The 17,564-nt window shown below is 47.0% G+C and overlaps 1 protein-coding gene across 1 annotated transcript; it reads left to right on the forward strand.

Annotated features, from left to right (window-relative positions):
• Positions 1–12,028: 12,028 nt before the first annotated feature.
• On the forward strand, positions 12,029–13,361 carry Sst (somatostatin). The gene is made up of 2 exons (XM_048453886.3): positions 12,029–12,272; positions 12,993–13,361. Exons 1-2 carry the CDS (start codon positions 12,135–12,137, stop codon positions 13,203–13,205), a joined length of 351 nt encoding a protein of 116 aa, XP_048309843.1. The 5' UTR covers positions 12,029–12,134; the 3' UTR covers positions 13,206–13,361.
• The last annotated feature ends 4,203 nt before the right edge of the window (positions 13,362–17,564 follow it).

Raw genomic sequence — 17,564 nt, forward strand, 5'->3', positions numbered from 1 at the left:
AGCATGGGAGAGCTGTCCCCATCACTCATCTGTCAAGTGGTGGCATGGGCGGAGGTGGGGAGTGATGCTTTCATATCCCTTCCGCCCGCCCTTCCACACCAGAGGTGGGTGGGAGAGCTGGCCCTGAGGGCATAGGAGCAGGAGGGGCTGTCCCTGCCCCTCATCAGCTGCAGCACTCAGGACAGTGGTGCATACACCTCACCTGGGTAGTAGAGCTGACCCTGAGGGTGTGGGTGTGGGGGACACACCCTGAGGATATGAAAGCAGCAGAACAGGCCCCACCCCTTGTTCATCACTGTAAGGGGTGAACTAGCCAGGGTAATGCAGGAGAGCTCACCCTGGTGGTGAAGACAGGGGAGAGCTGGCGGGCTGACCAACCCTGCAACTATCCAGGCTCAGAACCAAGATTATGGTTGGCCCACCCCAACAACCACCCCATCTGTGATCTGCCAGATCACAGGACTGTGGGGTCAGTCCTGTGGATTCAGGGCTGCAGGATCTCCACAGCAAACGGCAGCAGCAGAATGTCCAGGAAGAGTCCCAGGGAGGGTCCAGTGTCAGTGGTGTAGCAGAGGGCAGGGGCCTCCAACCAAACCAACAGTTCTTTGCGGTGAACTCCTGCATGTAAAACTGTATGTATAGCTGAAGGGTTTACTGTGTGACTCACTGTGGCATATTGCAGATTTCATGATGAGATTGTCCCTTTCTCCCCCCCACTTTTTTTCTCTCAAATTTCATTTTGTTTTATTCTGGGGTAGGGAGAGAGAGGGAGATGGGTGGGATCAGAAGACCTGATGTGAAAGATACAGAGAATAAATAAAAAGAAAGTTAAAAAGTTGTGTTGCCATAGTATCCATACCTTTAATGAATTATGATTTGATATTTTGATTCATGTGTCTACTGAAGATCATAAATTCAGGATACATAATGTATCGATAACCTTAAGCTTTTATCATTTTCATGAGTACATTAAATCCTTCTCCTTTAACCACCTCACAACAAATTAATAAATTAATGAGCTAATAAATTGATAGCTCTTTGTTGATGAAATCTTTTGAGACAAAGTTTCACCACAGAGCTCAGCCTAGCCTGGAACTTAGGACCCCGCCTTGCCTCCTGAGTTCCAGGTGTGCATGAACACACCCAGGAGAATAATAGCTTCTGATTGAATAGGCAGACATTTGTACTTATTTGTCAAGGTATCTGTACAAGGGCAGAGAGAGGAAAAGAGCCCGTTCTGTTTGGGAGCTGGCCTGGCATTCACAGGCCAGGCTGTGAAGTTCACCTGTTCAGTGCGAACAATTCTGGACAGTACCATTTTCATCCATGACCACGATGGGATGACAAGCAATCAAGGTAAGGTCAACTTCACTCCAGAATTATGTTGGGACACAGACACCAGCATGAATAATTCCAACCACGGAAATGCTTCCTGTTCCCCATTCTGGGCCAGAGAATAGTTGCAGTTTCTTTGTTAGTCCAAGTGTTAGCATCATTCTCTTTCCAATTTGTCTCAGCACTGCTCCTGTCAACTTTGAGCTGCGAGTCAAGCTGGGGACAAGACAGAAGCCTTCCCAGCTCCTGATATCACCAAGTGCCTTGGCATCCTTGGATCATCAAGCAAGAATTCAAGAAAGAAACAAGGGGCTCTGCTTCAAAAGCCGCTGCGGTTTTATCTTTGTCCCAGGAGGTAGACCTAATCATGACCATCTATCAGTCTCATCTAGGCGACATGTTCTCACACTGGAGCTGCACTTCCATGGCCCTGTGCCTTGTCCTTTAAGCTGCTTCCTGCCCTTAAACACCCAACCTCCCAGCCTACAAGGTCTGATTCTCATTCTCAGCAAAAGGTGGCTTATTCTAGTCCAACCAACTGTGCTAACCTTGACTGTCAGTCAGTGTCTCCGTATCAGAGACTTTCTTTGTGGTCTGAGGTAGAATTAGAGACAGCAACATCCCATCTAGCACGTCTTCATATTCTCTCTCTTGAATCTGTTCTCAGTGAGTGCATCTTGTCCTGCATCATCAATGTTGATATAGTTCCCTTTCTCTTGCTGTAAAGTATGGGGTTTTTAGAGGTGAGCAACATTTTATGTTCGTCTTTACCACCCCCCCACCAGGCAACTTTCTTGAAAATTTAATTTAGAATCTTGATCCTTACATATTTCGATCTCTTTGTGCACTGAATTTCTATTAATCTCCATACTCTGTGAAGATAGAGTTCTGTATTTATAAGAATTAAAAGTCCCTCCACCCTTTTTGGTTTGTCAAGACAAGCGCTGGCTGTCCTGGAACTTGCTTTGTAGACCAGACTGGCCTCAAACTCACAGAGATTTTCCTGCTTCTGCCTCCCAAATACGGGGATCAAAGGTGTGTGCCACCATAGCCAGGCAACATAACATTTTCTTTCATAAGGAGCCCATGCCACCCCATACCAAATTGCAGGAGCTCCACTTTCTTCTGGAGGCTAGGAAGCAGAAAGTTCTGAGCCAAGTGCGTGCTAGCGGAGATGGGTGTGGCCATACTACAGCAGTCTTAGGGAATGGTGAGCACACGTGACTTCTGAATGAGGCCATGTGGCCATGTGTGCATTGAACAAAACTGAAGAAGTTAGAAGGTCGTTCTGAAGGACCTCAAGACTCAGTGTCAGGACTGGGGACCTCCCACGCATGCAGATGGCAACGATTTCTACGTAAATTATTTAGTGGAGACAGTTACACGGTCCAATTAATATTAGAAGTTGAGTGAGGACACATGCTATAGGGTAAATCGGAAGGGACAGAGTTGGTGGTGCTGATGGGGAAACCAGGTGATGGGAGAGATAGTTAGAAAGCTTTTTAAAATGTCTACAAGAGAGAGACTGTGGTCCTGAGTTGGAGTGGGGGCTTAATTTGATGATAATGGAGAGAAACTTAAGAAGAAATACTTAAATAACCCACAAAGGCTGTAGTTAAAAACAACATCAGAAAGGAAAGAGACAGAGGGACAAAGAGGCAGGCAGATGAGGAAAGGGGGTGTGTGTTAGTTTAGAAGCCATTTGCATAAAGCTGATAGCTGAAGATTATGATTGACATTACACATTCATGCAATGCTCTGTAAGTGTTTTTGCAAGAAGTTACTATATATATCCAGGCAGTTTTCAGGGCAAACCAAGGCAAGAAAGCATGTCTCTAAATCTTAAGAAAAGCTCTCTGGTAACAAAGGCAAAGCCTCTTTAACAAGGAACCAACAGACAGGAGAGCTAAAGACAAATAATAAAGCAATTGCTATAATGAAAAACAAGCAAGCATCTAACATGTCTTGTTTCAGAATTATTTAGGAGTACGTTTGCCCCTTTGTCCTGTGGCTTCTCAGAAGGCAGGATGTATGCTTTTGCCTGGATCCTATAGTGTGTAGAGGGCCAGGACTATAACTCACTGAGAGAACACTTGCCTGGCATGCACAATGCCATGGCTACAAAAATGCGTGTCCTCTTTTTAAGAGAGGAAAATACAACCCTCGATGAGCATAGGCCGAGGCATGAGTGTTGGTGGGGGTGGGGTGAGAGAAGAGCATCTTCTGCACTCCTCGGTACATTGCAGGAATCCTTCCTGCCTGGGGCTCATCTCTCCTTTGGAGGCATCTAAGAACAGCTTTCTGCTGAGCCAGTCCTCTTGGTAGGAGCCCAAAGTTGACATCTGCTTCCCTGTGACTCCTGCTGTCAAATGTTGCTTAGCCAATGGTTTATTTTCTTTTCCCGAGGCTTGACACTGGTTCATCAATTTATCTGAAAGTTTTCATGAGTCAGAGGTGCCGAGCTAGGGTAAACGAGAGTGTGGGAGCGATGAGTCCCTTCCAGCAAGTGGAGCAGATGGCAACGGAAACAGGTTCAAAGCTGTTTCCGTTTTTGATGCAAAACTCTCCCGTTGCATTTCGCTTTGACCTTGCCTACCTAGTATATCTTCTTTAACGCTATTGGAATGAGGTAAATATCCCCAAACTCTTCCTCATGATGTTGCTAACAGTCACCTGTCTCTACTTCAGTGTATTTTGGGCAAACCTTCTCACTCCTTGGGACTTGAACCCTCCCACTCAGCCTACCATATTGCTCTAGCAATGCTAAGCCTGGCTTTCAGGTCAACAAGAGTGGCCAGCAGCGTGCCCCCAGTTGGAATTTAACTGATTAAGACGGAGCCGGATGACCGTCAAGGAACTCGCTTTAAGTGACAGTGGTAAGTAGACTCTAGAGGCCTGAGTAGGGTCTAGTCTTTGGGGAAAAGCACCCGGATGTCTGGGCCTGGCTCTGGGAACCCAGTTGAGGTGGACCGGAAGTGTGGTCCCAGTGTAGAGCAGAATTGAGCCGGTCTTAACTAGCTCTCTGGGCCAGTCTGAGTCAGGAGAACGCAGAGAACAGGGTAGTGGTAGTGTGCTCCCATGGCTGCTATTAATCGTTACAACGACAGTGACTTAAAACCGAAGAAATGTCTTCTCTTCCAGCTCTGGGGGTGGGGATGGAAATCTAAAACTGAGGTGTGGGCCAAGGCCACACTTCGAAAGATGGAAGGGTAGAAGGCTTTGTGGTACCTTCTAACTTCTGGTGGCTCTGTGTGTACCAGGGCTCAGGGTCGTGTCCCTTCCCTGCTGGTCTTCAGTTTACACAAGGCCTTCTCCACCGCCTTTTCTTTCGTCTCCAGTAAGGATTCCGGTCGTTGGCTACAGTCTCCCCTGGATAACCCAGGAGACCTAATGGGGAGATCCCTAACTGACTTCCTTCTGCAAATTCCCACTTCTCTTTGTTTTTCTTAAAAATGTATTTATTTATTAGATATGCATTGTTCTGGAAGAGCCGTCAGTGTTCCTAACCTCTGAGCACTCTCCAGCTGCCAAACTCCCATTTCGGAATACGTGCATATTGGAAGTTTCTAGGGGTTCAGAAAGAGATGAGAATTTGGGGAGAGGGGCACCACTCAGCCTACTACGGTTAGTAAACTCTGTGTTTCAATAAACAGGGAGCCGGGCAGTTCCATGATGAGATTGTGTAAAAGAGTGGTTCTCAACTTTTCCTGATGCTGGGAGCTCTCATACACTTCTTTATGCTGTAGCAACCCCCAGCCTTAAAACTATTTTCGTTACTCCTTCATAACTTTAATCTTGCTACTGCTATGAATAGTCAAGTAAACTCTGTGTTTACCAATGGTTTTAGGTAACCCCTGTGAGAGAGTCACGTGAAGCCCAATGGATCGCGGCCCACAGGGTAAGAAACACTGGTCTAGCAGGATGGGAGAGAAGAGGGGAGCACCAGCGTCTCCAGAATGGAAGGGCAGCTACAGAGCACCCAGTCAGGATTGATGAGCTGCAAGAAAACACTGAGCCGGGAACTTCAGTGGTCCAGCCATTTGCCCTGCGGGGTTCCGGGGACCTAGGCCCCAAAGTTACACAGTTCATTTCTTCATGGAAGATTAAATAAGAAGCGTCAGAATTTATTGCAAATATTTAAAAGCAAGTATCTAAGAATTGGATGCATGTGGGCATTAGGGTAAGAAGTAAGGCGTTTCTCTGCGCATCAGGAAGAGAGGTGCTGATCAGGAAGGGTTCTTGGTTCCCAGACAGAGATTCACTGGGAGCCCTGAAAGGCCTTGTAAGGCACGGCAACAATGCAGAGAAGAGCCACAAGAGGGAGCTCACAACACACAAGATTCCTCTACTTCCGCCGGCCAGAGAAGTGAGATCTGCTGGCGTGAAGGTGAGAAAAGGCCGTTAGGTCCGTGGTTCTGGCAGCAGCTTCTTAGAAATGCGACACCGATTGTACATATAGGTTCCGGAGTGGTCCATTCTCATACAGGAGAAGAGTTAGTTCTAGAATCCTTGCCGTCTAACTTGGTTTCCTTTCCAGCTCTTGTTCTTAGGAAACTTTCTGACATCAACCTGTCAATTGGGCAGAATTCCTGAAATGCACATGCTCTCTCTATCTGGGCACTCCCTGTGTGCGCGGGAGGGGGTAGTCCCCAAATGCCTTTGGGAAAGGGGGAAGGGAGGAGAGAGAGAGAGACAGAAAGAGTGAGAGACAGACAGAGACAGAGACACAGAGAGAAAGAGACTGACTTAGAGAGGGTTGGTGGCCCCTTTTAGTGTTAACCCTTTCATCCTATGGCTCAGGGGGAAAAAATCTGTTACTGGCCAAGCCCTTGGAATCTTCCTGAAGCCAAGCCAAGGATGGAGTCTTGCTCATGTCTGATTGCTCAGCATTTAACACAAACTGTTGAAACACTGGAAGTTTGAGAACAGAATTGATTTTGTGTGTTTTTGTGGGATTCCCACTTCAAGCACAATGCCTACAACACTGAGAATGAAACTCTGGCTAAAACCAGCCCTAAGCAGAATGTTCATCTGCTCTTGGTGAAGCCAGCAGAGGGCAGAGGAGCTCAGTTAACAACGGTAGACTCCCCTGTGAGTGCAGCCCAAGACAGCACAGCAGGTCTGGCTGGTTTTATGAGATTAGAAAACACCCCAAAGGACAGAGACATGGCATGTTAGCCTCTAGGATTTCCACATTTCTGCCTACTGATCACCAAAGCTTTTCCTGAAGGATAATACCCTTGTTGGGGAGTAAATCTCTGAGGCTTTGGGCATGCACGCTGTGGATCTGTAGAGAACAGAACAGGAGCTGCCACGATCACAGCATGGTTTCCAAACACTGGAGGGTGGGTGTGTGTGGAGGGGGGAGCAACCAAGGATTAACTCATGGGGTACTTGTCACAAGGCGAGAAAACAAACCAAGGGAAGTCAAGGTTCTGAATGGTGCCGGTCATGCAGCCCCAGCAGCGCTCCTTGTTTACTTGGCTTCTGCTTTCCTGTATGTGAATGAAGGTGCTTTCCAAGGCTCTGGTCTAGACTAGGCTTCATTTCCCACCGCAGTCCTGCCTCTGCCCTCAACCTGGGGAAACCCTGGGAAAGCTGCTGAGCAGGTTCTTCAGACTCCACAAAGCTGAGCCCGAGAGAGAAAGGGAGGGGGAGATTGTGATTGAGACAAAAGAGAGAATGGGAGCCAGGAAAACAATTGGGAGAGAGGACCAACAGGGAGGGACACAGCGAGGAGGAGGCAGAGGTGAACATGGGATGGAGGAAATGGACAAACAGGGGATGGGCAGTGGGTTGCAGTGGCCCGTGACCATAGATTGCCACAATTTACCTGTTCTGACCTCCGTGTGCTGGAATTGCAGGTACAGGTCACCAAGCCTGGCCTGTGTCTAACGAGAAAGCAGACATGGTTGGGACAAATGACTGTACTTCATGAACCCCTAGGCTTACAGATGAGGTGGAGACCCTCAAGACACAGAAGTATATAGAATGACCTGGGAGGGTCTCGGACAATGAATGCAGAAGACCCACTTTTGAGCACAGCAGAAAGCTGGTTCGTTCTTAGTATGGAGTCATTAGAAATATCTTGGAATGAACTATATACAACCTAACTGTCAGAGAGGGATCAAAGATATTCCAGCAAGAGGAGACAGCAGGTACAAGTGGCTATGGGAGAGAATAGGGCATGTGCACTGAGGAACCAGAGCTTAGGGGACCAGGAGGACTGACTGATGAGGAGTGGCCTGCTGTCAGCTTGATTAGAAAAGCCGGATCTGGGGAAATATGCCTGATTGGCTGGTGTGTCTGTATTGGGACTTGAGGGCAGTGAGGCCTCATTTAAAGCTTTTGCGGTGGAAGGGGAGAAGAGAAAGAAGAGATGAGATAGTTCCAAGATGTCACCACACATCCCTCCCTCCAGGCAATGTTAAACCTGCAAGCTTTTCACTCTTTATTATCTACGGCAGTCACTGTGGTATGGGCTCTGTGGAAGTTTGCAGCAGCATCTGTCTGCATCGGCATCAGCTGCTTCACGGGTGCAATCTGGACTCCTAAAGCCGAGAGGAATCCTTAGAGGACTATGCATGCTCATTCTTCAGCTCCTTGATGGGAGGGGCACTTAGGAGGAAAGGTCCTCATGGGAGTTTTGCTCAAGCAGCTTCACCCTTGGGGAAGAATAGGTTCTATACAGCTTGCTCTCATTTCCAGTACCAAACCCTGGCAAATCTGCTCTCTGTAAGGAGAGGGTTGTATGCTGCAAGTTCATCTTCCTCCACCTGACTTAAACCTTTTGTGAGCCAGCTCTAAATCTAGAAAGCAATTCTAGTGAAACCATACAAAAGAGTTAATCATTTCTAAATTACACCACATTTGTTTCCACAGTAAAGGTATGAAGGAGAAAAGAGGGTTTTCTAGTGTTTGTGTGGGGGTGAGGGTAGGGAGAGGTCAGCATCCATCTGCTGCCTATTTGTGTAAACCTCTTACTTGGCCTCTAGGGTCATGCCTTCTATGCCCCCAGGAGGAAAACTTGTCTAACTGGACCATGACATCAGCTTGAACAGCATACTTCCTACAGTATTTGGCTGACTCATTCGGTATCAGCCCTCAGGGTAGGTTTGGCTACTTCCATCTAGCAACAACAGCAACATCTTGCCTCCGTAGTCCCCCACTGATTCATGGCTACAAGCACCTTTACTTCCATTGCCTGACCTGGTCCTTAAACTTTGTAAGGACTGTTCTGGTGATGGTCAGCAAGAAAAACCTGGATGTCTGTGCCTGGGGTCTCAGACACGTAGCCCGTGTCCCTCTAGACTGTGTGAATTTACCCACCAATGGCTTTGTTCTCAGTTTATTCTCTCTGGAATGTAAAAAGGTTTCCATTTGCGAGATGCCCAAGAGAAGTCATTAGCATATGCCCAGGCTCCTCAAATTTTCAGGAACTCTCAGAAAAATTTCTTACATTTTCAGAAATGTGAAAACATTTTAGAGGAACACAGATATTGTTTGATGTGTGTGCATACATGCCCTAACGTGCGCCGTTACTAATAACAATTAAGCAGAAACACGCTAATTACAAACCGTCTTTCTGCAACTGGCCTTCGCTGGTGTTTATAACTACCTTCCTCTGTGTTCTGTGTGTCCTCCACTCTCAGACAGCAACAGGGCAGGGTTGGATTCTTTTTCTGGAGAAATGGACCCTATCTTCCTTCCCGAAGGGCCCTTTGACATCCTGCCTGGGTTAAGCTGCTGGTGTTTCTCATTGACTCTAAGTGAAGGACATGGCAACAACCAGAGACACCCTAAATGATCTCTTGCACCCCAGAAACAGCTTCACTTCCATTGTGGAGAAACAATTACATCACCTCAGCCCCCATACTGCCAATCTGGATTAATCACTCCTCCCAGTACTTTTGAGGCTGTTAGTTTAGGAGAATAAGAATCCCAGAGTGGCGGAGAAGAACTCTGAGCTTCCAGTTCAATGAAATGTTTGTGGTGTCTTCAAGCAGGGGTTCTGCCCCTTCTGGAACCCAAGCTTCTAGGCCAGCAGATCTTTTGATAACTGCAAGCAAGAATTCTCCTAGGCCACTAGGGGCGCTAGTGAGTCGAATCAAGTCCTGGCGAATCCTGGCTATGGGAGAAATACGTTGCATTTTTTCTTTGACCATATTACTCCCCTCCTCAGGCCCCAGTGCAAAGTCCTTATGCTCTCAGGACCTCAGTCTCCTTCTGTGACATGTGCCACTTAGCCTGCAGTGTTGGTGACCCCTTGAGGCTGCACAATGAAGCCTCAAGTCACAATGGTGACTCTGGGTGACCACCAGGGCAGTCTACCTTCCCCTTTCAGCCTCTCGCTGGGACAAAGGTTCTGGGTGTGTAGGCTAGCAAGTTTGAGGCAGTTCAATGCTAAACCGTCCTTTGTACTAAGATCGCCTGTTGTGGGGTATGAAAAAAATGTGCCCTGCCTCTGCCTCTTCTTTTAAGTGGATCTCAGATTCATAACAATCCAAGGATTGTAAGACAAAATCAAACCCCAGGAGTCATCTCGTCCATCTGCAGCCTCAGCCCTTCAGGGGGAGTGTGGGAGAAGCAGCTCCCGCTCCACAATTCCTGAGTAGGTGCTCAAACTGCTCCCGATCAGAAGAGTATTTCCAGCAGGAAACAGCCAAAGAGACAAGACAGGGAAGGGGGACCAGAGAGGAAAGCTGCCGAGAGGCAGAGGCTGAGCTAGGCACTGGCCAGGCACGGTGAGAAAGGGGGATGGGGAGGCAAAGGCAGGAAACAGTCACTTGAAACCCTGAAAGCAGAGGGAGGGTCAGAAAGTAACTGAAATGTGAGGTTAAGAACAGAAGCAAAGCTGGGAGTGTAGGGAGAGGGTAGACAAGGGCCGAGTGAGAAACCGTCTGAGAGAGATTTAGGAGAAGGGTATGGAAAGAAGAAAAAGAGAGAGGACAAACTGGAGAGGGAAAGGGCAGGTGTGTGCATGGTCCGGAGAAGGAGGCAGGCGACAGAGAGACGGCCAAATGCCACTTGTTCTTTAACTGGTTGTCTTCTTCTGCATCGTGGGGCTGTCGAGAGCCAAGTCCACAGTAGGAGAGAGGGGGGTTGGCCAAATGAGGATGCCTCATAATGGGTGACCAGTGCAGACTCTGAGGCCACAACCTGGGGCCTAGAAGGATCTTAGGGTGCAGAGGGTACTATTTATTTTCTAGGATTGGGTTGCCTAGCTTTGTTCTTGCAGACTGTTCCAACACATGAGTAATTTTTTTTTCAATTTAACGCTTTATTTTGGGCTTCCCCTGCCTGGAATTGGTGAGTCCAAGAAGCTTTAGCACTTCCTGCTGTTAATGCTCTCTTTGCTTTGGTTTACAGATACAAAAGGGGATGTTATCCAAATCACTTCAAGATACCGGCCAACCCCTCTCACCTGTATACTTCATAACCTGGATGCAAGTATTGAGAATGGTCTAACTCACGATGCACGGTCCACAGCAGCACTGGACAAATCCTCTGCTTCATTTGACTTCTGGGGTTGTACATTTAAAAAAAGGAAAAAAGAAAAAAACCCTCTACTATTGACTTCTCTAACACTCCCAAAATATTGATCCTTGAGGAGCCTGTGAAGATCACCTGTTCTGTGCCAGGATTAGAGCTGGCATCTTCCTAATAAGCAGTCACTTTGAAAACTGCAGCCAGAGCCCCCAACTAGATTCAAACATCAAACTGGATGACAAGCAGACCTTCTTAAACTTCCTCTGTAGTAGAAGGAGAGGCTCCGAGAGTCTCTTGATCCTTTCCCAACACAGATACACAATGACCATCACATTGCTGGGGCTCCTGGATTTTTATATGCCCGTTCTGGGGATTCCTAAGCTAGGGTTCCTTCTACTAGCCAGGACTCTGTCAGAACAAGGCTAGGGTGAGCAAGAACCCTAGCCTTGGAATCCAGATATCTGGTCTTTGCTCCAACGGTACAGAGCAATTGTCTGCCAATCCCTGCGGCATTCTTCACTGAACTTCTGAGGCGTATTATATGATTTCCAAGACTGCTTTGTAGGGCTGTTTCCAGGTGTGGTTCCCCTCCCTCCTCTTCTCTCTCATGTGTGTTTGTCCCTCCAAGGTCTTTCTTTTGTCACACTAGAAGGATAGGTAGATTAGACAAAAGTGAGGTCCCCTTAAGGGCCAAGTCATCCTTTTTCCTACAAAGCTCTAGGAGATGGAGAGAGAGGAAATAGTTAGCTCCCTTAAATGAATATTTTGTTTTCACATCTGCTCCGAGATGATGGCTATAAGTCTCATTTATCATACAACACCGTTAAGCAGGATGGCTAGTTTTGTAGTCCGGGTACAAAGACAGGTACCCAGCTATGTGTGATGCTGTGTTTGCTGGCCAAGGGCTGGGTGTTTTCTCTGTAATTGAATGTGACTGAACTATGGAATACCCATGTCAGCACTGAGTGAAAGTAAGATCGTGTGGTCTGTGTGGCGTGGGGAATTTCATGTGCCTGCGTGGGTGCAGGCTTTTTTTTTTCTTTTCTTATTCTTTTTAAAAATAAGCCACTTTAGATTATGTCGCCTCCCCTCACTTCTGTGATTGATTTTGCGAGGCTAATGGTGCGTAAAAGCACTGGTGAGATCTGGGGGCGCCTCCTTGACTGACGTCAGAGAGAGAGTTTAAAAGGGGGAGACCGTGGAGAGCTCGATAGCGGCTGAAGGAGACGCTACCCGGAGCCGTCGTTGCTGCTGAGGACCCGCGTCCGCTGACCCACCGCGCTCCAGCTCGGCTGCCTGTGGCCGCGGAGATGCTGTCCTGCCGCCTCCAGTGCGCACTGGCCGCGCTCTGCATCGTCCTGGCCCTGGGCGGTGTCACCGGCGCCCCCTCGGACCCCAGACTCCGTCAGTTTCTGCAGAAGTCTCTGGCAGCTGCCGCAGGAAAACAGGTATGAAAATGCCCGGGACTCGTCTCTCTCGCGTATTCCCCACCTTCCCGAACCCTTAGCTTTGCTGCAGCCCCTGCGACAGGTGTTTGGCTAGCGCTTCTCAGAGTCGCTCAGTCCCTAAGCTCCCAGGGAAACTTTTGAAGTGTGGGGTCCCCTCTTACTCTATCCCGACCTGATCAGAGCTGTTGGATCATCCTACGGGTAAGTTCCTCCCTGGCGTCCAAGAAAATTCACAAACTGGGTAACTGAGCCCCGGAGGGACTGGGCTCTATCCCTGGTGCTGCCACGAGGGTTGCTGACCCAGGTCCTGAAGCGCGGTGCTAGTCCACAAAACGAGGCTGGGGCGAGGGAGTCTGCAGTCCCCATGAAGCTTTGCCTTTACCTCGGGGGATGGGGTAGGGGTGGGGGCCCGGAAAGAATTCAGGTCCACTCTGTATCTTAGAGAAGGAAAATAGAGCTGCGCAAACGGTTGGCTTTCCATTTATTTATAAAACCACCTTTGTTTTAATCACCTGCGGTTTCAGCGTGTTTTAAGCCTGTAGAGACAGAGCACTTGATGGGAGATTTGGGATTTTGGAAGACTCCCTGCCCCCATAATCTAGTGAATATATCAGCTATCCGTATTATTATGAAAACTGGATTTTGAGTGGCTATTACTTTCAAACTATATTTTCCCCTTTCTCCCATTCCTCCTTTTGCTCCTCTCTCTGCCCCATCCAGGAACTGGCCAAGTACTTCTTGGCAGAGCTGCTGTCCGAGCCCAACCAGACAGAGAATGATGCCCTGGAGCCCGAGGATTTGCCCCAGGCAGCGGAGCAGGATGAAATGAGGTTGGAGCTGCAGAGGTCTGCCAACTCGAACCCAGCCATGGCACCCCGGGAACGCAAGGCGGGCTGCAAGAACTTCTTCTGGAAAACGTTCACATCCTGCTAGCTTTAACATCGTTGTCTCAGCCAGACCTCTGACCCTCTCTTCCAAACCCAATCTCTCTTCCTTAACCCCCATCCCCTCAATGCTCAACTAGACCCTGCATTAGAAATCGAAGACTGTAAATAAAAAAATAAAATTATGATGAAATTATGAAAAAAACATGCGTTTGACTTCTTATTGAGTAAACAGTTTTGCTCAAAAAATACATGATAAACCTGAGTGGTGGCTTTCATAAACACATTTTAGGTATGTGTAAAAATGCTCACAAACACGTATTTAAAATTCCCCGTGGTAATAAAGGTTGGATTTTGAAAGATGGGTCAGTTAAAACTTACATAACTTCAAATGTCCGTACAGTGAAGCCTGTATCCAAATGATGGCTATTGGGAACAGCTGCCATAAGCATCATTTACATATTAAAGACATTTGGAAATAGATGTTGGGTTGTCGGAATGTCTTCTAGAACTTATGGGCAGGCAGGCTGACGTATTCAGCTGTGTACTGTGGTGCTGCACAGAATATATGACGTATTTAAATCAGAAAGAAAACGATGGAGAAGAGGTGGAAGGACTTGGTTTAAACGGCTAAAATAAACTTTCGGCCTTTAGAATCTGTTTTCGGTTTATGAAGTACAGCTCTAGAAATGCCACTGGCTTTATATCTCCTTTGACAGTTCTCTCTGCACCTGAAGAGGGCAAGAAGATCGCCCCATTTTAAAGGCATGCACCTAGTGTTCACAGGGGAGTTATCCCTTGTTATCAAATTAAAGCCCAGGACTTCTGTGGGCCACAAGAAAAGTGTCGGGTTCCTCCAGCAGACGCTGCGCTGTACTAAAGGTATCCATGCTCAAACCCTTAGCACAGAGTGTTGGGAGGAGCCATCCCAAGCCTTTTTGATCCTGGCAACACGGGAGTCGGATAAAAAGCAAAATCCCAATACTAAATAACCAATAAATTACAACGGTTATTATTATCATTAAACAACATAGTAAATGAGACTACTCAAGATGAAGATTAGAATATTGATGATTTAACTCATAGAGTACAGAAATAGAGGTCTTTTGGGGGAGGAGATATGCGTTTTAACTCTCACAGCTGCTGGATTAGCAAAGCAAATATAAAATGAACATAAATAGAATAGCAAAAACTTACTAAAGGGGCAAATAAAGACCAAAGAGGAATTTCAAATTTTACAGGAAATATGTGTGCTCAGTAAAGCATACTTTGAATAAGAATGTGTTTTTTGTGGATGCTAATTTCTGAGCAGCAGTAAAGGGAGAGTACCCTACTCCCTTTACTGATCTCTGTGAGAACAAAACTCCCTCGGGGGGTTGGGTGCCTCATCTGGGGTGGGTGTTCAGGATGGCGTCAGTGCATGTCCACTTAAAGGCTGCGTTGTGTGTTGACATGACAGCCTCATGCATGTCGGCTGCCCATAAACTGCAGAGGAATAGAATCCTGTTAGTAAGAGAACCTAGTACCACTGTTTTCTGAACAGTACATAAGCTGCATGCGTGCAAGGAGTTTTCAAACGTCTGGTACCATCTTTAGCTGTCAGTGTCTAACAGCAGCATGGGCATCAGCAGGAATTACCCAGCCATGTGCCTGCACATAAATGGGGCCGTTAACACTTAAATGCCGTAAGACTTTTGAACCACGTAACCTACCTTTCAGCCCCAATACTTCTGCCTCCATAAGAAGAATCGTGTTGTAAGTAAAGGGGACTCATATCCCTTTCAGTTTCCCCTGACATTTGAGGCTTTGACCATGACAGAGGTACCTGAGGAGTACTGGTCTGGTTCACTTAGAATAATGTGTAAGGGATATGTGTTGTGAGCCAAGGGGGAAACCGGAGGGGAAGGACGCAGTTTAGAACACAGAATAGCACATGTGAAATTGCCATAATGAAAACCATTACTTTCTGTGTCAGCCTAGAGGTTCAGAAGAAAGAAAAGTGCATAAAGGTTATTATCATTCTACCTCTCTGCATTTAAACATACAGAGGCCCGTGCCACTTACTTTTCAAGCTCCTCCTAGTTGGATTCTCTGGACAATCACCTGACTGCTGACCACTTCTCACTCAGCCACAAGGCAGCTCTCAGGAGCTTCCATCTTCCCCGACTCAGGCTTCGGCACTCCTGAACGACCTGCTGTCTCTTCCAGGAGTGAGCTTGGGTAAACATTGTTATTTTCTAGATCTTAGTGTCCCCATCTGAGAGAGGAGTGCAAGCCTGTGGACCCATACCCCACCCCCAGCCTGGGGAGGCTTTGTTTGATCAGCGATTTAAAGTTTTTAGGACAAGATGAGCCCTGGCTTTTGTTCAATGATGCTAGGGTTGAGCTTGTTTTGCAATGGGATGCATTTTCTAAACGCTGCTAAGACAAGGGTCTGCTTTTTCCTCTTTCCATGAGCAAAACACCTAACACAGCCTTTAAAACCCACTTATATGCTTCTTGATCTATGAAATTCTTGCTTTACTCTGTCCAATGAATGCAGCCTTTCCTGATCACTTACTGTGTCTCTGCCACGCTGCTGACGTATCTTATTCTGCTATGGTTTGCTACGGTTGTTCGAGTGTGTATTGGAGAGAAAACATTCACATATGAACTTCTTTGGAGGCAAACATATGTTCAGGCACTATCTCATACACTGTTGTTTTTTTTTAATGTATTTTATTTTTAACTGTGGGGGTGTATGTTTGTGTGTGCAAGTGCTCGTGTGCGCACACACATGCACACTTGGGCATTTATATTGGTGCCTGCAAAGGTCAGAGTTACAGGAAGTTGAGCGTCACCCAGTATGGGTGCTGAGACTCTAACCTGGATCCTCAGCAATAACAGCAAGTACTGGCAACCCTAACTTGTATGTGTTCACTGACAAAACAATAAATGACCTATGAGCTTCCCTGTCAATGAAGCAAACTTCTACTTCCTAGTTGACAAGACTCTTCTTCAATACTTGATTCAGCGTTAGCATTCACTGTATTTGTGGCTGGTGTGGCACTGGAAAAGTACAGTGCATTGCTGGGAGTTTAATCTAAGCACTGAAGCATGAGCCTTGCAAACCTCCTCGGATCTAGCTGTCTTTAACCCATCTCATCAAAGCCCTCAGCAGGGGCTGATTCATTGCCCACCAATCATGGCTCACCAGCACAGAGAACAAAACCATTAGCGTTTTCTTTAGGTTTGTTTATTCTGACATAACTGAAGTTCTGTTCTGGATGCAAACGCAGATTTAGTTTCTGCTTCTAATTCAACTGAAGATGCAACAAGGTCTTTACCCCTCAGGCTAAGCTGTACCACTGATCGCTGTTTTTAGGGGAGGTCAAGGGGGGGAGGTATGGTATCATTAAGTAGCCAAGACTGGACTTCAGCTTTCGACTTCCTGCTTCAACTCTCTATGGGATGGAGTTATAGGTGTGCGCCACCTCGTTCAGCTCTCTTTTCCTTTATGCGCCTATTAACTGAACAAAACCAGTTATTGAGTAAAGACTTCACACCAAGTCATCCTGGGTATTAGAAGACAGGAGCTGTCAGAGACATTTCCAAAAGATTGAATGCACACTAGGCAGTGAGACAGAGAGAGAGCGCGTGTGTACACACACACACACACACAAACCTCACTTGAATTTGTTGGATGCCTGGCAGGGAATATCCAAAATACATGTCACAGGGCTACCACTTCAAGTTTCTTGCTTGTAGCTCTAACTGTGCATGATGCAAACACAATCCTGTTTTCTGGAGACATAACTCATGCCTGTCATTCTGAATGGTCAACATGGGAGGGGGCTGTTCGTGGAAGGGAGTTGTAAAATCAGCTTGCTTGCCTTACCTCTTTTACTGAAAGAAGGCAGGAATTATTTGAACTCCCTAATAACACAGTAACTTGATGTAGAGTTTGGGAAAATCCTAGGTTACTCTTGCTATCCTCCGCAAGGTGGTTGACTTGGTTATTTGACCCCAAAGGCGTCTGGCAGTCTCCATAATTGATGTTTCATTAGCCTGGTGTAAATACTTAGGCTTTGTAGTTTCCTCACTTTCTACCAGACACATGGTCTGCGTCTGGGAGGGGCAAGAAAGTGTTATAGAACAAACATTAGAAAGAAATGATGAAGGCACCGATTAAGGGGGAAAGAAACTCAAGCGTAACACTGCATTAGACCTATGATGTGAGGGATGAGTCTGTCTTGGAATAGAGACAAAGGAGCTGTCCTGCGAGGTAGATGGATCACTACAATGATCTGGCAGGGCTGGTGAGGTGACCTTCCCAGAATTCTTCATCCACATCTTCACAACTAGGGGACACATATCTCCCAGCCCTCCCCAGCTCTTTAACAAGGTAGAGGGAATGCTTTAGTTCTGG

Source organism: Myodes glareolus, chromosome 2, assembly GCF_982192425.1.
Source record: "Myodes glareolus chromosome 2, mMyoGla1.1, whole genome shotgun sequence".
NCBI classification, from domain to species: domain Eukaryota; kingdom Metazoa; phylum Chordata; class Mammalia; order Rodentia; family Cricetidae; genus Myodes; species Myodes glareolus.